The 20,020-nt window shown below is 38.6% G+C and overlaps 1 protein-coding gene across 4 annotated transcripts in view; it reads right to left on the bottom strand.

The window, feature by feature from the left end:
- Positions 1–20,020, bottom strand: part of LOC116180512 (paired box protein Pax-5) — a 198,904-nt gene that overhangs the window by 145,807 nt on the left and 33,077 nt on the right. For all 4 annotated transcript variants that reach the window (XM_031500527.1, XM_031500532.1, XM_031500528.1 and 1 more), the window contains exon 2: positions 7,183–7,323. In XM_031500527.1, coding sequence (XP_031356387.1) covers positions 7,183–7,297 — 115 coding nt within the window. In that variant the 5' untranslated portion in view covers positions 7,298–7,323. The remainder of the gene's footprint in view (positions 1–7,182; positions 7,324–20,020) is intronic.

Genomic DNA, 20,020 nt, shown 5'->3' with positions numbered 1-20,020 from the left:
GGGACATTCATAAACATCGAAGAAGTCGACCAACCCGTTCTTCGACTCGATCGCGAGCTAAACTCCCGAAGACGAGATCTGCCCCTTTTTCGACGATGCGAGTACATTTCGATTCGATTTAATCACGGTAGGTGGATATTTATCGAAATTGGAAGTTTAAGTGATGCTGATCGATTTTTAAGCGGACGTAAGTTGGTAATGTGGTGCTCGAGTTACTTATTAAAGGGCGAACGTCGAGCACGTATGCCCAAATTTGCGGGTAATTTGGGGTTAACGACGAATTCGTGTGAAGCTTAAACGATGCACGTGTTGCACAAATTCACCTCGCCAATGTTGCATATCGAAACCAAACGCCATCCATTGTTTTGTCAATACCTACACCCATACACCAGACGCACAGTAGCGTCAAATTCTGTTGAATATCCAGATCAAAAACAGAAATACTCAACCCTTGAAATTGGAATCAACAGTATATGCGCCTATGGTTCTCCACTGGACGTTCAATGGACATTCTCTAAGACAGACAATCAGAGATATCTCTGAAGAATGACAATGTTGGTTCTTATATAAAGCAGGAGCAGCAGTGCTAAATGCTCAAAGCAAGCGAGTGTACATGTCCTTTACCGGACGTGCGATGGACAATGGACATGGCTTTTCGATTAGTTACTGTAGAGATCAAAAAACAACACCGTGTGTTCCGTCGGTCGCAGTACATCTCCTTTTTCGCACAATTCAGCACAAATAACAGGTATGTACAGGGTGGCCAAATAAGAATGCGAGGTACTGTATTTGGGAACCTGTCCATCGTAGAGGCTTGCGGTAAAAAAGTTTGTACTAAAACGGCCACGAGAAAAACCTGGAAAACATTTTTAAGTTTCTGAAATGGCGCTAAGGGGCGTAATTGCAATCTGGTATCTAAAAAAGTGATTCTGTGAATTCCGCTATATTAACCTAACAAAAAAATATCCGGTCTTTGAAGACGACTATAATATGAACCTTTTTTGTTTGACAATTTTTCCTGTATCTTTAATGATGAAGGGTATTTAAAGGTTTCCGTAAAGAACACCTTCTGTCTTCGAAACGGCTGAGCCAATTTAAACAAACTTGGGTTAGTTGAAAAGAGTTATTCTTCGGCTACAAATATTATAATATTTGAAGTTTGTTAGTTTCACATCTTGCCGCTTGAGGGCTTTTTTCGACATTCCGACAGAAATGGTTAATTTCCTCAACAAAATTAAATGCAGTGGTTTGATTTTTTTTCATGAAAAAGTAGCTAAATGATGCCTAAACATGCTCGAGAAACCCGCATCTCGATATCTTGTTCCTAACCTAAAATTTAGGACAAAGAAGATTGTATACCCCCAAAATTTTTTTTTTTTTAACTTCCGGAATTATTTTTATTATATAATTTGTGGCCCTAATGTCGTCGTAAATTCTGACCATTACGATACATATCTATCTACCTATGTCATATTATCTCAAGATATTATCGAGATGCTCTTTTCGCGAGCTTGTTGAGGCATCATTTAGCTACTTTTTCATGAACAAAAAATCGAACCAACGCATTTAATTTTTTTGAGACAATTAACCATTTCTCTCAGAATGTCGAAAAGAGCCCTCCAGCGGTGATATATGAAACTAACAAAACTTCAAATAGTATAATATCGGTATCTGAGGAATAGCTCTTTTGAACTAACCCCAGTTTGTTTAAATTGGCTCAGCCGTTTCGAAGATACAGGGTGTTCTTTACGGAAACCTTGGAATACCCCCCACTACCTAATTTTTAAAGATACAGGAAAAATTGTCAAACAAAAAAGGACATTTTTTGTTAGGTTAATATAGCGGAATTCACAGAAAAATCACTTTTTTAGATTCCAGATTGCAGTTACGCCCCCTAGCGGCCATTTCAGAAACTTAAAAATATTACAAAATACAGGTTTTGCTCGTGGCCGTTTTACTAATAACTTTTTTTACCGCAAGCCTCTACGATGGATAGGTTCTCCGATACAGTACCTACCTCGCATTCTTAGTTAGCCACCCTGTACATTGTACGATGCTAAAGCAATCGCCGGATGTGCTCTGTACATAACTGTATGTGCCCTTGTTTCGCAAATGTGGTATGTCTCCATTTAGATCCCTTATTATGCCTTAGAGCTATTGGATTCCTTAGATTCCTCAGTTCTCTTAGATCTCTTAAATAGCCGAGATCCCATATGTAGGTCGCTTAGATCTTTTAGATGCCTAGATCCCTTAGATCCTTTAGATCCCTTAAATCTGTTTTAAATTTCTTTGGTACATAGGCTAACATAACTAACGGTACTGTTTTGCCTTCAGACTAGCCGATACCCTAAATTCCTAGGTCCCCTATCTCCCATGGATTCTATAGGTGTTCTAAGTACTATTGCTCCTACTCTTCTTTCGACCCCTGGACTCCTTAGGCTCGCTAAGAGTCATTAAATTCCTTACGCTGCTTGGAGTCGCTAGATTCCGTAAATTTGTTAGGTTTTCTACACTCCCCCGACTCTCTGATAGATTCCCTAAACTCCCAAGGCTCAAACTCTGTAGACGTCCCAAACTCCTTAAGCACGGTCGACTTCTGGAATTCCGTAGACTCCGTGAACTCCTGAGAGCCTTTGGGTTCCTTACATTGCTCGGATTACGTAAATAAGTTCCTAGGTCCGCCATCATCCCTAGATTCCCTAGGTGCTCTAGACTATCCTGCACTCCTCAAGCAAAATTTTGAAGTGTAACGTAACCAAGGAAACCAGAAACTCCAAGAAATCCAAGGAATCAGACGAATATAAAGGATCTGAGGTATCCAAGGAATCGAAAGAAACCATAGGTTCTAAAGAATCTGAAGAGCCTAAGATTCCCTGCAACGTGAGGAGTGATCCAATGGATCCAGGGAATATTATAACATTGACTAAGTAATCTGAGAAATTAAGGAAGAAACAGAAACCAAGGGAACCTAATAGATCTGAAGAACCAAGAAAAGCAAAAGCTCCCCAGGAACCCACGGAACTCTATTGGGAATCCCATGTGTGAAGAAGGAATTCTAGAGGTAAGGAGATAATTGTGGGTATACAAAAATGTGCCTGAGAAAAACCTAAAAAAAGTTATTGTCAGTAATCAGAGGAATCAAATGAGTTAGATGAAACAGAGAATCTTGGGAACTCTTGGGGAATGTGAAAGAATGTTGAGGAATTCCCTAGGTCACCATCATCTCCCAGACCATTCTTGACTCTCGCGATTCTTTAGACTACCTAAACTAGCACTAAGTAATAGAACAGATTGGTCGAGGGGAAGGTTACAGTTGAAAAAAATTCAAAAACAGTTCAAATCCAAGAAATCTAAGGTACTAATGTACCCAGAAATCCAAGAAGGTTAAGGAATTTAAAGAATTTGAAGAAGTCTAATCTGATGAGTCCAAGAAACCAAAGGAGTTCAAGAGGTCCAACAACCCCATGGGTTCTAAGGAACCATAGGACCCAAAAGTTCCCACGTAATATAAGGAATCCGGGGGAACCAAGGGAGGGAACCCAAGGAAGAATTTGAAGAAGGAAGATGGAAGTACTTGAGGAATGAATAAACCCAAGATTTAAAGAATTTGAGGACTTGGGAATCAAAAAAATATTTTATGGAATGGAGAATAAATAAACCAGAGGAATGAGGGGATCTAAAGCAATCAAGAACACTAAAAGATTCGTTAGAATTAGGATGACTAAAAGAATCATTGGTATAAAAAGAATCAGATGCAACCAAGGGTAAAAGTATCAGAGAAATTAAAGGCATCGAAGGGGATCAGATTTAATTGGAAGAAGCATGCTAATCGTGGCAATCAGGGAATCAAAGAAACTTGGAGAAATCAGAGATGAAGGATGTGAAAAGAATCGAGGGAGTCATGGAAATGAAGCAAATCCAAGGAATTCGAAGACAAACAAGTATTACAAGAATCGTAGGAATCCAAAAAATTTGTTTAAGAAATCCAAGGAACCAAAGTAATCTGAGGAACCAAAAATCCAAGGAAACTTAAGAAACTTAAAAAAACTAAGGATCAAAGCATATAAGTCGTATAAGCAATCTAAGGAATTCCACAAATCCAAAAAATCGAAAAAATCCAAGGAATCCAACGATTAAAAAGAATACCAGGAATCTAAGCACATTGGAAATACTAGGAATGCAAGGAAACTATGGAATCTAAGAAATCTGAAGATTCCAAGGAATTTACGGAATCAATGGAATCCATGGAATTTAAGGAATTTGAGGAACCCAGGAGATCAGAAGAATTCAAGAAATACTACAAATCCAAAGAATATTTAAAAACTTTAAAATGTATGGGTTAAAGGAAGCATGTAAGTCGTCTAAGGACTCCAAGAAATCTAAGGAATCCAACGATTAAAAATCATATCAGGAATCTAGGAATTTACGGAATCAAATAAATCAAGGAATCCATGGAATGTAAGGACTGAAAACTCCAAGAAATACTAAGAATCCAACGACTGTAAAGAATCCAAGAAACCTAAGCAATCTGAGGAATCCAAGAGAACAGACGAACTCAAGAAATCCTAAGAATCCAACGAATCTTAAAAACGGTCAAAACATAAGTGTTAAAGGAAGCATCTAAGTCGTCTAAGGAATTCCAGAATCCCAAGCAAACTGAGAAATACCAGGAATATGACGAGTCCAAGGAGTCTAATAAATTTATGGAATCGAAGAATCCATGCAATCTAAGGAATCTGAGGACTCCAAGGAATCCAACGAATGTAAGAAATCCAAGGAACCTAAGCAATTTGAGGAACCCAGGAGATCAGAAGAATAACATAAATCCTAAGAATCCAAAGAATCTTAAAAACCTTAAAAACCTAAGGGTTAAAGGAAGCATCTAAGTCGCTATTGTATCCAAGCAATTCCGGAATCCCAAAGAATCCAAGAAATTCAAAGAATCGAAACGACTAAGCAATTCCGGAATCCCAAGGAATCCAACAAATTCAAAGAATCCAAAAGACTAAGAAGAATCGCAACATTACCAGCAAACTGAGAAATACGAGGAATATAAAGAATCCAAGGAATCCAAGGAATCCGAGGAATCCAAGGAATCCAACGGATAAAAAGAATCCCAAGCAAACTCAGAAATACCAGGAATATGAAAAGTCCCAGGAATCGGAGAAATCCAAGGAATCCACGGAATCTAAGAAATCTGAAGAATCCTAGGTATTTACGGAATCAAAGGACTCTAAGGAATTTGAGGACTCCAAGGAATACTAGAATTCCAACGAATGTAAGAAATCCAAGGAACCTAACCAATTTGAGGAACCCAGGAGATCAGCAGAATTCACGAAATCCTAAGAATCCAAAGAATCTTAAGAAACTTAAAAATCTAAGGGTTAAAGGAAGCATCTAAGACGTCTAAGGAATCCAATGAATTCCAGAAACCTAAGGAATCCGAAAAAAACCCTAGCAATCCAACGGTTAAAGAGAAACCCAAGCAAACTGAGAAATACCAGGAGTATGAAGAGTGCAAGGATTCCAAGAAATTTACGGAATCGAAGAAATCCAAAGAATCCATCTAAGGACTCCAAGGAATACTGGGAATCCAACGAATATAAGAAATACAACGAACCTAAACAATCTGAAGAACCCAAGAGATCAGAGGAATTCAAGAATTCCTAAGTATGCAAAGATTAAGGATTAAAGGAAACATCTAAGTTTGCTACGGAATCAAAGCAAATATAGAATCCCAAGGAATGTAAGGAATCCAAGGCACCTAAGCAATTTGAGGAACCGAGATCAGCATAATTCAAGAAATCCCAAGAATGCAAAGAATCTTAAAAAACTTAAAAATCTAAGGGTTAAAGGAAGCATCTAAGACGTCTAAGGAATCCAAGGAATTCCAGAATCCTAAGGAATCCGAGAAATCCACGAAATCCAGTGATTAAAAAGAATCCCAAGCAAACTGAGATATACCAGGAACAGTCCAAGGAATCCAAGAAATTTACGGAATCGAAGAAATCCTAAGAATCCATGCAATCTAAGGAATATGAGGACTCCAAGGAATACTAGGAATCCAACGAGTGTTAGGAATCCAAGGAACCTACGCAATGAAAATAACCCAAGAGATTAGAGGTATGCAATTCCGGAATCCCAAGGAATCCAAGAAATACAAGTAATCCAAGCAATTCAAGAAATCCAAGGGATCCAAGAAGTCCAAAGAAATCATGGATTCTAAGGAATATGAGGAAACCAAGGAATATTAGGAATCCAAGGAACCGAAGGAGCCCAAAAAATCTGAGGAATTTAATGAATCCAACGTATCCGAAGCCTTCAAAGAATGAATAAGGGCAGCGAAAGAAATCCGCGGTAGAAAGACCAGCAGAATGCAAGGTCTCGAAAGCCGAAGGTCATCGAAATCAAAAGCCAAAAATCTCAAGAATCAAACACTCGGAGGAAGAATCTAAGCAAACTGAGAAATACGAGGAATACAAAGAGTCAAAGGAATCCAAGGAATTTACGGAATCTAAGAAATCCAAGGAATCCATGGAATCTAAGAAATCTGAGGAATCCCAGGAATTTACAGTACCGAAGGAATCCAAGGTATCCGTGGAATCTAAAGCATTTGAGGACTCCAACGAATACTAGAAATCCAACAAATGTAAGGAATCCAAGGAACCTAGCAATCTGAGGAACCCAAGAGATCAGAGGAATTCAAAAATTACTAAGAATCCAAAGAATCTTAAAAAAACTTAAAAATCTAAAAGTTAAAGGAAGCATCTATTCAATGAATCGTGGAATTATCGTGCTCAGTTGCGTCAAAAAATTCGAGGAATCAGTGAAATCGGGTGAATCCTCTTAGAGCATTTTTATTGTCCAGTTATTTTAAAGTTCGAGTAGAAATCCACGCTTTCAAGTTTTTGGAGCTTCATCAACCAGTTTACCTTCCTCGCGAAGTCGGAGTAGACTGGTGGCCACAAGCATCTCAGTTTCCAAAAAAAAAGAGATGGGTTCACCACGTTTAAATTGGTTTGGTAGATGGGGTTAACGCAGCTTGGGCGAGATCCTCCCCAAATAGGGTGTTAACAGGGCAAACGCCTGTAATTATGCAACTCCTCGCGCTTCAAATGAGCATTTTCTAAAAGTCGACTAAGATTTTTCTTATAATTTGGGAAACTATCAAGTAATACTTACTTTTCTTTTTGTGCTCCTGATCCTGCTGATGAAACGTACCAGTTGAGGGGTCAATCATCATGGAGTGCCCCAGGTGACCCCCATGACCCCCTGGCTGGCACTCCATCGTAATCATAGTGCCCTCAATTGTGGGCAAGTTATCTGCAACAAAGATCCCAAGATTAGTTTCGTACGTTCTCGAGCTTCCGCCAGTGAAAGTCGCGGGACGAACGCGTCCTTAACTTTTAAAACGGAAAAAAAGGCCGTCCAGCTGTTCGATCGTAAGATTACGTATACAACACCAGAAGGGGTCGTTAGTCCTAATCACTTTCGTTCCTAACCGAAACCTCATCAGCCCTTTCCTTTATAAATAAATGCGCGCGGTAAAAGTCGGGCGCCGACCTTTTACTAGCAAACGGTCCTTCTCGACGCGCGGGAATTTCTACTAACGAAAATGCCATATGCCATCATTTCTACCCCCGTGCTCGTAAACTATTGTTAAAACGGAAAACTTAAATTAAGGGCCGCTTCTGCCGCAGCCTGTCGTCTCACCTTTGTTTGTTTTAAAATCTCTCCGGTAGTCATCTTGTGGTTTATGGTTTATCAGGTACTACCGGAAGAGGCTAAAACGGCACAATATGGGACACGTCGATTTTAATTTAAAAACCGCGCTTTACATTCCTAAACACTGTAATTTAAAACGTATTAAGCCTTTTTTCTAATAGCCTTTTGCGCAATCGCCTATGAAATATTTTGTAGTAATCAGTTCGTAACAAAAATTACGTTTTGATGGCATTAAAATAAATACCAGACCAGGCCGACGTGCGACGTGGTGCTTTTTTCTTTCGATTTTTGGAGCGGCCTACATTGCTTCGTGTACTGCATTGAATTTTTTTTCGGTCGACAAATTCCGTTACAGAAATTTGGACTACTGCTTGGTCCGTCGAAAAAAAGAGCACTTACTATATAATTATTTAATGGAGCGAATTTGCCTTCGGCCGTTCTAATGACAAAAGCGTGATTTTTCGTTTAACGACTGCAGTTTTTCGAGAAGTGCTTCTAGTTCTTTGCAACCTTTATACGAACCTTGCGCAATTCTACTTTTCAGATCTTCCTTCTATGTCTAAGGATACGCGTACGAAATTTAGTTCCAATCGGCTCAGCCGTTTAGCCGGAAATGAGAGTCCAGGCAGACAGACCGACCGACATAATCGAGATTTTGTTTAATTCGGATTCATTTTGCTTCAAAACGTGTATTTCCGTAAAAAAAAGTAGGGGGTCATTTTCTACCCCTATGCAATACCTCCCTTACTAACGTGTGAGTGGTAAAAAACTTTCCCATCAGGTTGCTGGAGTTTCAAGAAGTTATTGCTTGTAAGTGGACTCCCCGTGCGAAAGCTTAAGGGCTTAAGGGTTTAGGGAGTCTAGAGAATCAGAGAAACTAGAAATTAAGAAGATGAAGGATGTGAAACTGAAAAGAATCGAGGGAGTCAAGGAAATGAAGCAAATCCAAGGAATTCAAAGACAAACAGGTATCCCAAGAATCGTAGGAATCCAACGAATTTATTTAAGAAATCCAAGGAACCAAAGTAATCTGAGGTACCCAAGATCCTAGGAATCTTAAGAATTCTTAAAAATCTAAGGGTTAAAGAAGGCATATAAGTCGTATAAGGAATCTAAGTAATTCCACAAACCCAAAAAGTCGAAAAATCCAAGGAATCCGACGATTAAAAGGAATACCAGGTATCTAAGTAAACTGGAAATACTAGGAATACAAGGAATCCATGGAATCTAAGGAATTTGAGGACTCCAAGGAGTACTAGAACGAATGTAAGGAATGCAAGGAACCTAAGCAATTTGAGGAACCCAGGAGATCACCGAATTCAAGAAATACTAAGAATCCAAATAATCTTAAAACAATTAAAAATCTAAGGGTTAAAGGAAGCATCTAAGAAATCTAAGGAATCCAAGGAATTCCAGACACCGAAGGAATCCGAGAAATCCAAGGAATCCAACGATTGATTAAAAATAATCCTAAGCAAACTGAGAAATACCAGAAATATAAGGTCCAAGGAATCAAAGCAATTTACGGAATCGAAGAAATCCAAAGAATCCATGCAATCTAAGGAATATGAGGACTCCAAGGAATACTAGGAATTTACAAAATGGAAGGAATCCAAGGAACCTAAGCAATCTGAAGAACCCAAGAGATCAGAGGAATTCAAGAAGTCTTAAGTATACACACAAGGTACAAGCACCAAGGTTCAACACCGAAAGTTCAGATTTCAACCTTCAAGGTTAGACATTCAAAGCATACTATCTAAAATCCCTCTTGAAGCTCTGTTAAAATTTTATTTTTTGAATAGTTTTTTGAACTCCTGTGAAGCACTCTTTCAAACACCGTTTGTAAGCCTTTTTTTTCTAAATTCCCGCGGAACTCTCCTGAAGCTCTATCAAAATTCCGATAAAGCTCTGCTTAAAACTCTAGCAGCCCTCTTGATTCACGTTTTAAACCTTCTTGAAACTCTCTCTTTGAATTCGCATTGGAAACATTCCTGAAGGTCGACTGGAGGTTGAAAATTCCTTAACAGCTTTGATAAGCTTCTGAAAGTACTTTGAAAGCTCTGGTACAGTATTTCATCAAGACGGTGAGACACTGTTGAAATTCTAGTGCTTATTCTTTCGATCGACCGTTGAGTTCCTCTGAAAACCTGGGGTTTTTCGAAATTATGATGGTTTCTTTGTAAGTCTCCGAAACCATCAAAATCCTGGTAAAGATGGCTTTTAGTCCTATTGGAGCTCTCTTTTAGAACATTGTAGAAACCTTTCCGAAGCTCAACTAAAACTTTTCGGGAACCCTAAATGTTTTCTCTTGAAAATCTGTTGAAGTGTCCCTGAGACGCCAATGAGCTTCCTCTAAACTCTCTACTTAAGTACTACTAAACCCGCCCGATGCCTTCTTGATAACCCGAATGTATCTTTCCTGAAGGGTGTTCCAGACCCCCCCGGTGGTACACTGCAATGTATTCGGCTCTACACGTCTAGGGCTTAATACATCTGGGCGTAGTCCCAAGCAGGCCGGAATACAGGAAAAAATCGGTTTTCTTTTCAAATGTGATCACAGAGTCCTATTGCCCTAAACGGTTTGGGGGAGAACAAAGCGCCAAGGGGGGGGGGATTCTCTCAGCATAAGGGACTCGATAACTCCTACAATCTTCTATACTTTCATGGGCGTTTTCTGGAGATGACAATAGAACTATCGCATACTGCCAGACCACCCGGTAACAATTTCCCTCACAAAACGTTTAGCTCTCAGGGCTCTCACAATAATTTTAAAGAAGATTATCAGGTCCTCTTTTCCCAAATGTAAGACAACTTCGCACCGGGGGGGGGGGGGGGGCATTTCCTGCTGCATTTTCACGAGCTTCGTCTGGGGAGAACAATGGCATAATCGCATATAGACCCCCGATAACACTTTCTCTCACAGTACGGGCTAACCTCAGGGTTCTCACAATAGTTTTTGGGAAGATTATCTGATCCTCTTCTCCAAAGAAAAATTTCTTCAGAAAACCTAGCACGGATATCGACCTCGACCCCCCCCCCCGTGGTACTTTTAGGCAAGGAAGATTCGATAACTAACTCATTTTTCTGTAACTTGCTGTACTTTAATGGGCGATATCTGGAGATGACTCCTCTTGAACCCTCCTCAATCTATCCTATCTGTAGCTCTTTCATATTCGACATTTTGTAACGTTTTCTTGAGACTGTCTCGAAAAACTACAGATCCCCCCTCACCCTCTCAACCAGTTTCAAAACGGCCCATGCTCTCTGAAAATCCTCTTGAAGCTCTGATAAAAAGCTTTGGTGTTTTGAAAGTATCTTTTATCTAAAGTCTTGTAGAACTATTGCCCTAAACGGTTTGGGGGAGAACAAAGCGCCAAGGGGGGGGGGGATTCTCTCAGCATAGGGGACTCGATAACTCCTACAATCTTCTATACTTTCATGGGCGTTTTCTGGAGATGACAATAGAACTATCGCATACTGCCAGACCACCCGGTAACAATTTCCCTCACAAAACGTTTAGCTCTCAGGGCTCTCACAATAATTTTAAAGAAGATTATCAGGTCCTCTTTTCCAAAATGTAAGACAACTTCGCACCGGGGGGGGGGGGGGGGGCTCGATAACTCCATTTCCTGCTGCATTTTCACGAGCTTCGTCTGGGGAGAACAATGGCATAATCGCATATAGACCCCCGATAACACTTTCTCTCACAGTACGGGCTAACCTCAGGGTTCTCACAATAGTTTTTGGGAAGATTATCTGATCCTCTTCTCCAAAGAAAAATTTCTTCAGAAAACCTAGCACGGATATCGACCTCGACCCCCCCCCCCCCCCAGTGGTACTTTTAGGCAAGGAAGATTCGATAACTAACTCATTTTTCTGTAACTTGCTGTACTTTAATGGGCGATATCTGGAGATGACTCCTCTTGAACCCTCCTCATTCTATCCTATCTGTAGCTCTTTCATATTCGACATTTTGTAACGTTTTCTTGAGACTGTCTCGAAAAACTACAGATCCCCCCTCACCCTCTCAACCAGTTTCAAAACGGCCCATGCTCTCTGAAAATCCTCTTGAAGCACTGATAAAAAGCTTTGGTGTTTTGAAAGTATCTTTTATCTAAAGTCTTGTAGAACTTTTTCTCAGACTTTTGCTGAACACTTTCCAGTAGCACCCAATTTCGACAAGTGTGAAACCTTCCCTATTCTTGTAGTTCATTTGAAGGAATTTGTAAATATTCTTGAAAATCTCTGGTCGGAGATTCCAGAATGTCAAAAATTCTTGAAAACATTAAATTTGATAAACCTCTCGAAAGTCTCTGAAAGGTCTGATACAGATTTTTTCCTCACGATGGTGAGACATTGTTGAAATCCAGGTCCCTCCGTGCCTCGTTTCACAAAACGTTGTTAAGCGTCCTCTCTTGAGTTACTCTGAAAACCTTTGCTTTTTGGAAATTATGATGGAACTTTCTCTAAACTATGACACCATTGAAATTCTGGTAAACTTGTCTTTTATCCGTGTTTCCCGAAGAGTATCCCCCGACCCCCACACCCTGGTGGTACACCAAAATGTATTATTAAGCCCTAAACCAACGCTGTAGGGCTGTACGCATTTTGAAGTAGCACCAAAGAAGGAAAAATTCGATTTCCTTAACAAAAAATATTTCCCTAAATGGTTTGAGGGAGAACATAGTACCGAAGGGTCTGGGGGGTGTCCCTGTATCCCATACACCCCAGACCCCCCGGTAGCACCTTCGCTCACAAAACGTTTAGCCCTCAGGGATCTCAGAATAGTTGTTGGGAAGATTATCATGTCCTCTTCTCCAAAGAAGAATTTTAGATAACGTAGCACCGTGGGGTCTAGGGAGTATGAAATACTCCCAGCGGTTCTCTCAGACAAGGAGAACACGATAATTCCCTTCCTAGAACATTCAATACCTTCATGGGAGTTTTCTGGCCATGACTATGGTATAATCGCATACTGGAGGGTACTCCTCACCCTCCAGACACACTTCTTTCACAAAATGTTTAGCCTCGAGGCAATACTTTTTGAAACTTTCGAAACTTTCTTGATCTGATTTATTTATTTATTATCCCTCTCTTGTTCTGGACCCTCAACAGGCTTGCGCCCAATTACAGAGTGACCCGCATAATGCTTTTTATAGTTGCCTCTGCAGAAGGTCTTAAGTTGTTCTATACAAATCCGGTATTTACCTTACGAATTAGGAAAACTGCAGGAAAACCTAATTCGGAGTAGCCGGCAGAATGCTCGAAACTGGTCTCGGTAATTTCCGTCTCTGCCACAGATGAAAAATTCACCTCAACCCAGGTTCGAACACCCGACCTCCGGATTTATAGTCCAACGCTCTGAACCGTAAAGTCGGTTATTATTATTATCATTATTATTATTACACAATTCGTAACATAATCTGATCTGATCTAGTAGTCCAGGGAATAGAGGGTTTTAACTTGCAAAATGAGAAGTAGTCCCAATTTCTTTTGCATGTCATAGACAGTCATCTGGTGGTTAAGAATCAACGTTTTCGACCTCCCACCCCTTGTGCTTCCCCCGTACCACCCCCAAAACCCCTGAAATTTGGTTGGTTTCTTAGTTTTTCAATCATATCTTTTTAATGGTTCACTTTAGAAAAAAATATTGTTATCAGAAATTGTAGACCATAAAATTCTACAGAACTTTGATATACACTACTTTTTTGTAAAATGTTTATTAAAAAAGATATAGAGCTTGAGAGTTGGTTATATTTTGAAGAATTCTGAAATTTCTATGTAGATGTTTTAAGCAAATTTCATACTTTATAATTAAGAGTTTTATGAGAAAATATCTTGAACTTATCGTGGTATAAAACCCTGCACCCTTACCAAAGGGGATGCATAATAATTCAACTTTCAACCCTTGCTAGTGGGGATATTTGAATCCCTGTGAGATTGTAGCACTTTCTAATATACTTTTAAAATTGAAAAATTGTCTCAATTCCGTTCAGTTTCACCCGCCCTCCCCCCGCGGTAGAAATAGATATTTAAATGCTCTTGTGGCGATTGTGAAGTTAGTCAGAGAGTACAACGCTTATTACATACGTGTTCTATTCCTCTTTAAACATCTATTCCTACCGCGGTTGGGGGGGGGGATGAAGGATTTTAAGGATGAATCTGAACTGAAGTGAGATAATTTTTTTGTTTCAAACGAATATTAGAAAGCCCTACAATCTCACAGTGATTCAAATATCCCCACTAGCAAGGGTTGAAAGTTGAATTATTATGCATCCCCTTTGGTAAGGGTGCAGCGTAGGGGATTTATACCACGATAAGTTCAAGATATTTTCTCATAAAACTCTTATAGAGATAAAGTATAAAATTTGGTTAAAACATCTACATAGAAATTTCAGAATTCTTAAAAATATAAGCAACTCTGAAGCTCTATACCGTTTTTAATAAACATTTCACAAAAAAGTAATGTATATCAAAGTTGTGTAGAATTTTATAATCTACAATTTCTGATAACAATATTTTTTTGTAAAATGAATCTATAAAAAGATATGATTGAAAAACTAAAAAACCAACCAAATTTCTTTGGTTTTAAGGGTGGTGCGGGGGAATCACAAGGGGTGGGAGGTCGAAAACTTGGATTCTTAACCACCAGATATTCTTTCATGACATGCAAAAAAAATTGGAACTACTTCTCGTTTTGCAGGAAATGGTCCATTTTCAGTCTCTATTTCCTGGACTATAGTGAATCTCCTCTCGAACCCTCCCCAAGCTATCCTGTCTGTAACACTTTGATATCGACATCTTGTAATACTTTAATCTTTCTTGAAAAAGTCCCCATACCCAACTAAGACAGTATCAAAACGGCCCATACTCTCTAAAAACCCGCTTGAAGATCTTCGAAATCTTCGTGCATCTTTCTCAAGTTTTTTTTGAACCCCTTGAAAAGCTCTGCGCTCCTTGAAAGCGTCTCATTTTTCTAAATTCTTTTGAAACTCTTCTGAAGCTCTAATATGGTTCCGGTAAAGTTCTATTGTAGCCCGCTGAAAACTCTGTAGCATCCAAAGTTTGAAACAATCTTAAAACCCTCTCTAGGATTTCTTGGAATTCATTTGAATCATTTTGGAAACCTCGATTGCAGTTCGAAAAAGAGTTAAGTTCCAAAAGAGAAAACTATAAGAAGTTAAGAGAGAAGTTTAAGGGAATTTTGAGGGAAGATAAGCCCTAAAAAATACGTGTTAAGAAAAATGCTGAAGTACATACCTCACACTAATTACTTGCAAACACAAATATGCAAAACGTATTCAATGGAGCACAACCACAGCACATTAGAAATAGAGAGAAAATACTCCAAAGGAATATGCTGATAGCCAAAATAGGTAGACACGAGGTCAAGTAAAAAGTGACGGCGTATCGAGAAAAATTTGCACACAACAAATATGATGGCCAGATCGTCTCTGAAGGAAAGAAGTACAGGGAATGTGTATTCAGAAAAGAAAAGAAGATTACGACCTCTAGTGGCGAACCAAAGAACTAAGGAAATATCAAATCTACTACAGACATAACTGACATCTAAATTAAACGGGTTTACAAAGGAAATACCTAGATAGAGCGAGAATACTAAATTTAAATTAGAACGTCGAGTGAGAAATTTAAAGAAGCGCAATTCGATGCTTCTGCACATCGGCGATTTCGTAAAGACTAGTCGATTACCGCAGTTGTAGTAGCGTTCGTGTTGTTGAGCGACGTTTAAGCATCAGAGTCGCACGTCTAACACAATCACACCTCTCCCACTGTGGACTGTGGGGTGCGGGAAGCTTCGGTGAGTGAGATGGGGAATATTTATCGCAATTACATTACAGTTACGCCTCTAATATTTCTCACTCAACGATCAACGAGTAAAATTCGAAGTTACTTAAATGGAATACAAATTTGAAATATCAATTGGTAAGAAAAGAACGTTACACGCTCCTTTGCTTGTTTTACTCCTGGTTGCCTTTTTACCCATTTACAATATTGACTTGTGCGCTTGAAATAGACTGATTTAGGATAAACAGATGTTACTGCTATAGCCCAGGATGTAGGTATATCATTTTTATAATATCCGGCATCTGTGGCGAGCTCTGTGGTTAAAATTTCAAAGAAATATCTCCATAAATAAGAAAGTTGACATTGCGCAGACTGCACATGCGCACAATTATCGTTAAGATTTTTCTTAGCTGTAGGAATAGTGGCGTCCTTGCATGGACGACTAGAGAAAGTGACCATGGTTGCGTCTTCCAACATCAGTTGGAAAATGCGCTAAATACTAGGTTGTACCATTAAAAAAAATAGAAAACATTTAAGAATAGCAAATTTTTTAAATTAAAACAGGTTGCAAAGTGTGCAAACATATTTTCCACTCACAGACTTCATTACGTTCTTCAGCCTGATAATTTTCATTACGACTAATTATACAGGGAAATTGGGTAACTATTTTATCACAAAATTCCGTTGTAATTGAGACCAATGTTATTAATTCATAAACAGTGAGTGAGATAAGTGCTCCTTATGTCGCTAATCTCGGCCGGATTATTTGGATTGTTAAGAAAAACACTGTAAGTAATTTTAAGGTTTCTTTTTTTATTCATCGCCCGCCTGCGTCGGTGTAATATGTCCAAACAAGCTTTATAAGCTTTTCTTTTTGTTTCGTTGTGTTTTGGAAGAAATGTTTGTCAATAAATTAATTGTGTTTATTCGAATCCATTGTGCCACCCGGATAGAGTTTTCATGTCAATTTCTTTTCGTGCCTAAGAATTATGTCAGGTGTTAATGAAAATGTGTGTGGTTGACTCTTCGGAAATTGATCGAGGCCACCAAGTCTCTCAAATTGAGAAATTTAAAGTCATTATTACGATTTTTCTTTTAGCATATGCCGGATGTGTACCAGGGGAGATGATAAAATTCTCAGTTTCAATTTTGATTTGTTTTGACCTAGCTGGACGGGTGTTTTGTGAGTAGTGTAGTGGCCGCATACAATTGCACACATCAATGCATATCTAAATTTGAACAAAATCCGTCGGGCCGTTACCTAGGAAAACGGCCAACGCACAGTGTACAATGTACATAGGACATAGGTATTTTATTCTTTAAAATTTGCTTAAAATGATCTAAAATGTCAACATTTGATGAAATTTTGTCCACAAAACGGCGATCGCAATTATATCCACCTAGCACAAGCGAGTCAGGCGAATTTAAATGCCCATTGACAGGATGAGTACCAGACTTTAAATTAGCAGGACAAATTAGCACAAAATGAGTCCAAATTAATGCGAAGTTAGAAGTGAGTGCGATAAAAAAAAATGAATTACTCTTTAACGTGATGAGCACAACATTTTAAATTAGCAGCACAAATTAGCACAAAATTAGCACAAAATTATGAGATACTTGGAACTTAATTCCTTTCAAGTCGTCATTCCAACTTCACGGACCCTCGACACAACTAAACAGTCAATAAATAGAAAATGGGAAATCTTGATCGATAACGGAGTAATTTGTGTCTCCAGTTCAATTGCTCATTTTATTTAGCATTTGTAAATCTTTTGTTTGAGTATCAGTAATAACGTTTTTTAAGTCACCATTCAATTCTATTCTGAATGCAATTTGCCAACTCATTAATTTGCTAAATGTACATAAGAATAATAACCAAAGTTAATTGTATTAATACCATTCAAAGAATTTTTGGGACAAGCTTTCAATAAATTTGTCCTTCGTCGTCATTATATTCCTAAGGCTTGCAGTAAATTTTACGTAAGAGATCGCGCCATCCATCATTATTCCATTGCCCAAGTTTTAACAACCGTTTCTTGACATAACCGATAAAAAAACACACACGAAACGTATAAAAACCGTAACACAGATTAGGTAAAATTAATTTTTATACAATGAGACAGCAAATTAATCCCAAATTCATCACCGGAATAGATCAACTTTAAACTTGCTTTATAATCGTAAGCAAATTAAAAAAAGAAAAACGCTCGATTACCTTTGAAAAGGCGTCACGCCATACCCATAGAGCCTTTTTCGAAAAAGCTCCACGATTAATATTCAATTCAGAAATGTCTCCACCGACTGCCTCTACACCACCATATGGTAAGCGCAACACTCTCCCGTCTCACCTTGCCCCTAAACAATTTTAATGTAAATTTATTTACGCGTGCACAGTTAAATGAAGTCCTCTTTAGAGTAAATAATCAAAATACTCGGCTCTAATGCTGTTTAATTCGTAATAAATATCGGCAACCTACTTTAGCATTCTGTATTAGCTATCATTAGAGAACATTAAATTGCAGAACGTAATGGAGTAATTATTATTAAAAATTTACTTCATTTGCATTCCTTTACCTATAAGTGGACGTAATAAAATGAAGTTACTCGGAGGTTTTTTTTTTCATTTTCTTCGTTTCTAACGCTGATTGACCTTATAAGATTATGCGAATACGACCCAAGTTCGCCTGAGCAACCGGAATTAAATGACATTTCTCTGTGGAATGCTGCCTTTCTGTATGTCTTTTCCTCATCCCTCCAATTAAATGTAAACCGGAAGGATTTTTAAGATCCAACGAATTTTATGTATCAGGAGCATAGGGGCCTGTATTTTTATACATTGAATGCCGTTTGGGTTCTGTTCCCCCGATAACAAATCTCTCATAAACAAGATTAATTGGTTTAATGGTGTCAGGATCGTTGTATCAGAATCGGAGAACACAGCGCCATGTATCAGGAGTGGAGTTGGACTACCAACACCAGAAAACTTTACAAAAGACCAACGATTCCCACAGGCTACTTGTGCACTGTCCCTCTTTTATAAAAGAAATTGATTTGATTCATTTTATCAGGGGGGTAAAATACTCCTCTGTGATACCGTTTGACATATATGGTTCATTGTATCAGGAGAACAGTTAAATATCGAGTCACGGTAAATTTCATTACAGTGGGATTGTGTACGATCCGTCATATACCTCTAGTAGCAAAATCTCGGAAAAGATGAATCCCACGGTAATCCTGCTACATATAAAAATTGATTGAATTAGTTGTATCAGGTGCACAGTTTAGTAATCCCGAATGACATTAAATAAACATATCCCTGACGTCAGAATTTCAACATACGAGTATTAAACGGATGTAATAACAATACTGCAATGTAAAGAGAAATTAATTCCATTGATTGCATCAGGAACGCAGTTGAGTGACGAGTATCGGTACCTATTATTGGAACCAAGGGGTGCTTCTTCTGATACCAAATTCTCAGCAAAGACGAATATCATAATAATCCTGCTGCGTACAAAAATTGATAAAACTTGTACCAGGAGCACAGCAAAATACTACTCGTTTTCGTCACATATCCCTGATATCCGAATCTTAACAAAAACGAATGTGATAGCGATCCTATAATGTATTTGAGTTGAGATGGATGGAACAATTTATTGGCACTGTTTCTTTGATACAAGGCGAATCTCATTAACAACCCTGCTACCTATAAACACTGATTCGGCTCGTTGTATTAGGAGCAGAGTTGAATCACGGCAATGTCGTTACAAGCTTTGGTAAAGTACCATTTGTTTGCAATATCCCTGACACTATAATCGCCACAAATCCGAATGTGATTGTAAAGAGAACTTGGTTGAATCAGGAGCGCAGTTCAATTACGTTGACACAAAGGAGTAACTAAAGGCTGATAGTGCCATATTTGTCTGATACAAAAATCGAATTCGTTGTCAGGAGCACAACTGAATGATGAAACAAAGTAAGTTGTATTATAAGCGCGGGTAAAATTCTGTAGCGCATATTCCAGAAAACGAGGCGCCACGTAAGAACAATCATCGGCAATAAAGAACGAAGGCGGATGTGAGGTAATATTTTCGAGAAATATGACGTGTTCGTTCGAGAACATTTTAGAAGAGTCGGTTGCGTTCGGGAGCTTTCGAGTTTGCGATCTATCGAATTGCATTTCATACAGTTCCCATTTCGACGCCGAAGTAATAAATAGCTCGCGCTGTTATAAGTGGTGTGATTTATCTACTGCTGTAAATTAATCAATTTGAAGACTGTTATAAACACGTAATTAAATTTACGTTACAATATTATTCGTGTGCGTCTCTGATATCAAAGTCTCAACAAAAACGAATGAGATAACAATCTTTATGTAGAAAAATTGATTCGGTTGGTTGGCATCAGGAGGAATTACCAAGGTGCAGCTTACTTTTCCTTTGATACCAAAATCAATAAAGACGATTTTTAACGCAGGAAAAGTGAAAGG

Source organism: Photinus pyralis, unplaced genomic scaffold (genome assembly GCF_008802855.1).
Source record: "Photinus pyralis isolate 1611_PpyrPB1 unplaced genomic scaffold, Ppyr1.3 Ppyr1.4_LG9, whole genome shotgun sequence".
In the NCBI taxonomy this organism is placed as follows: Eukaryota; Metazoa; Arthropoda; class Insecta; order Coleoptera; family Lampyridae; genus Photinus; species Photinus pyralis.
The sequence above is the reverse complement of the archived record's forward strand: the minus strand, read 5'-3'. Positions and strand labels throughout refer to the sequence as shown.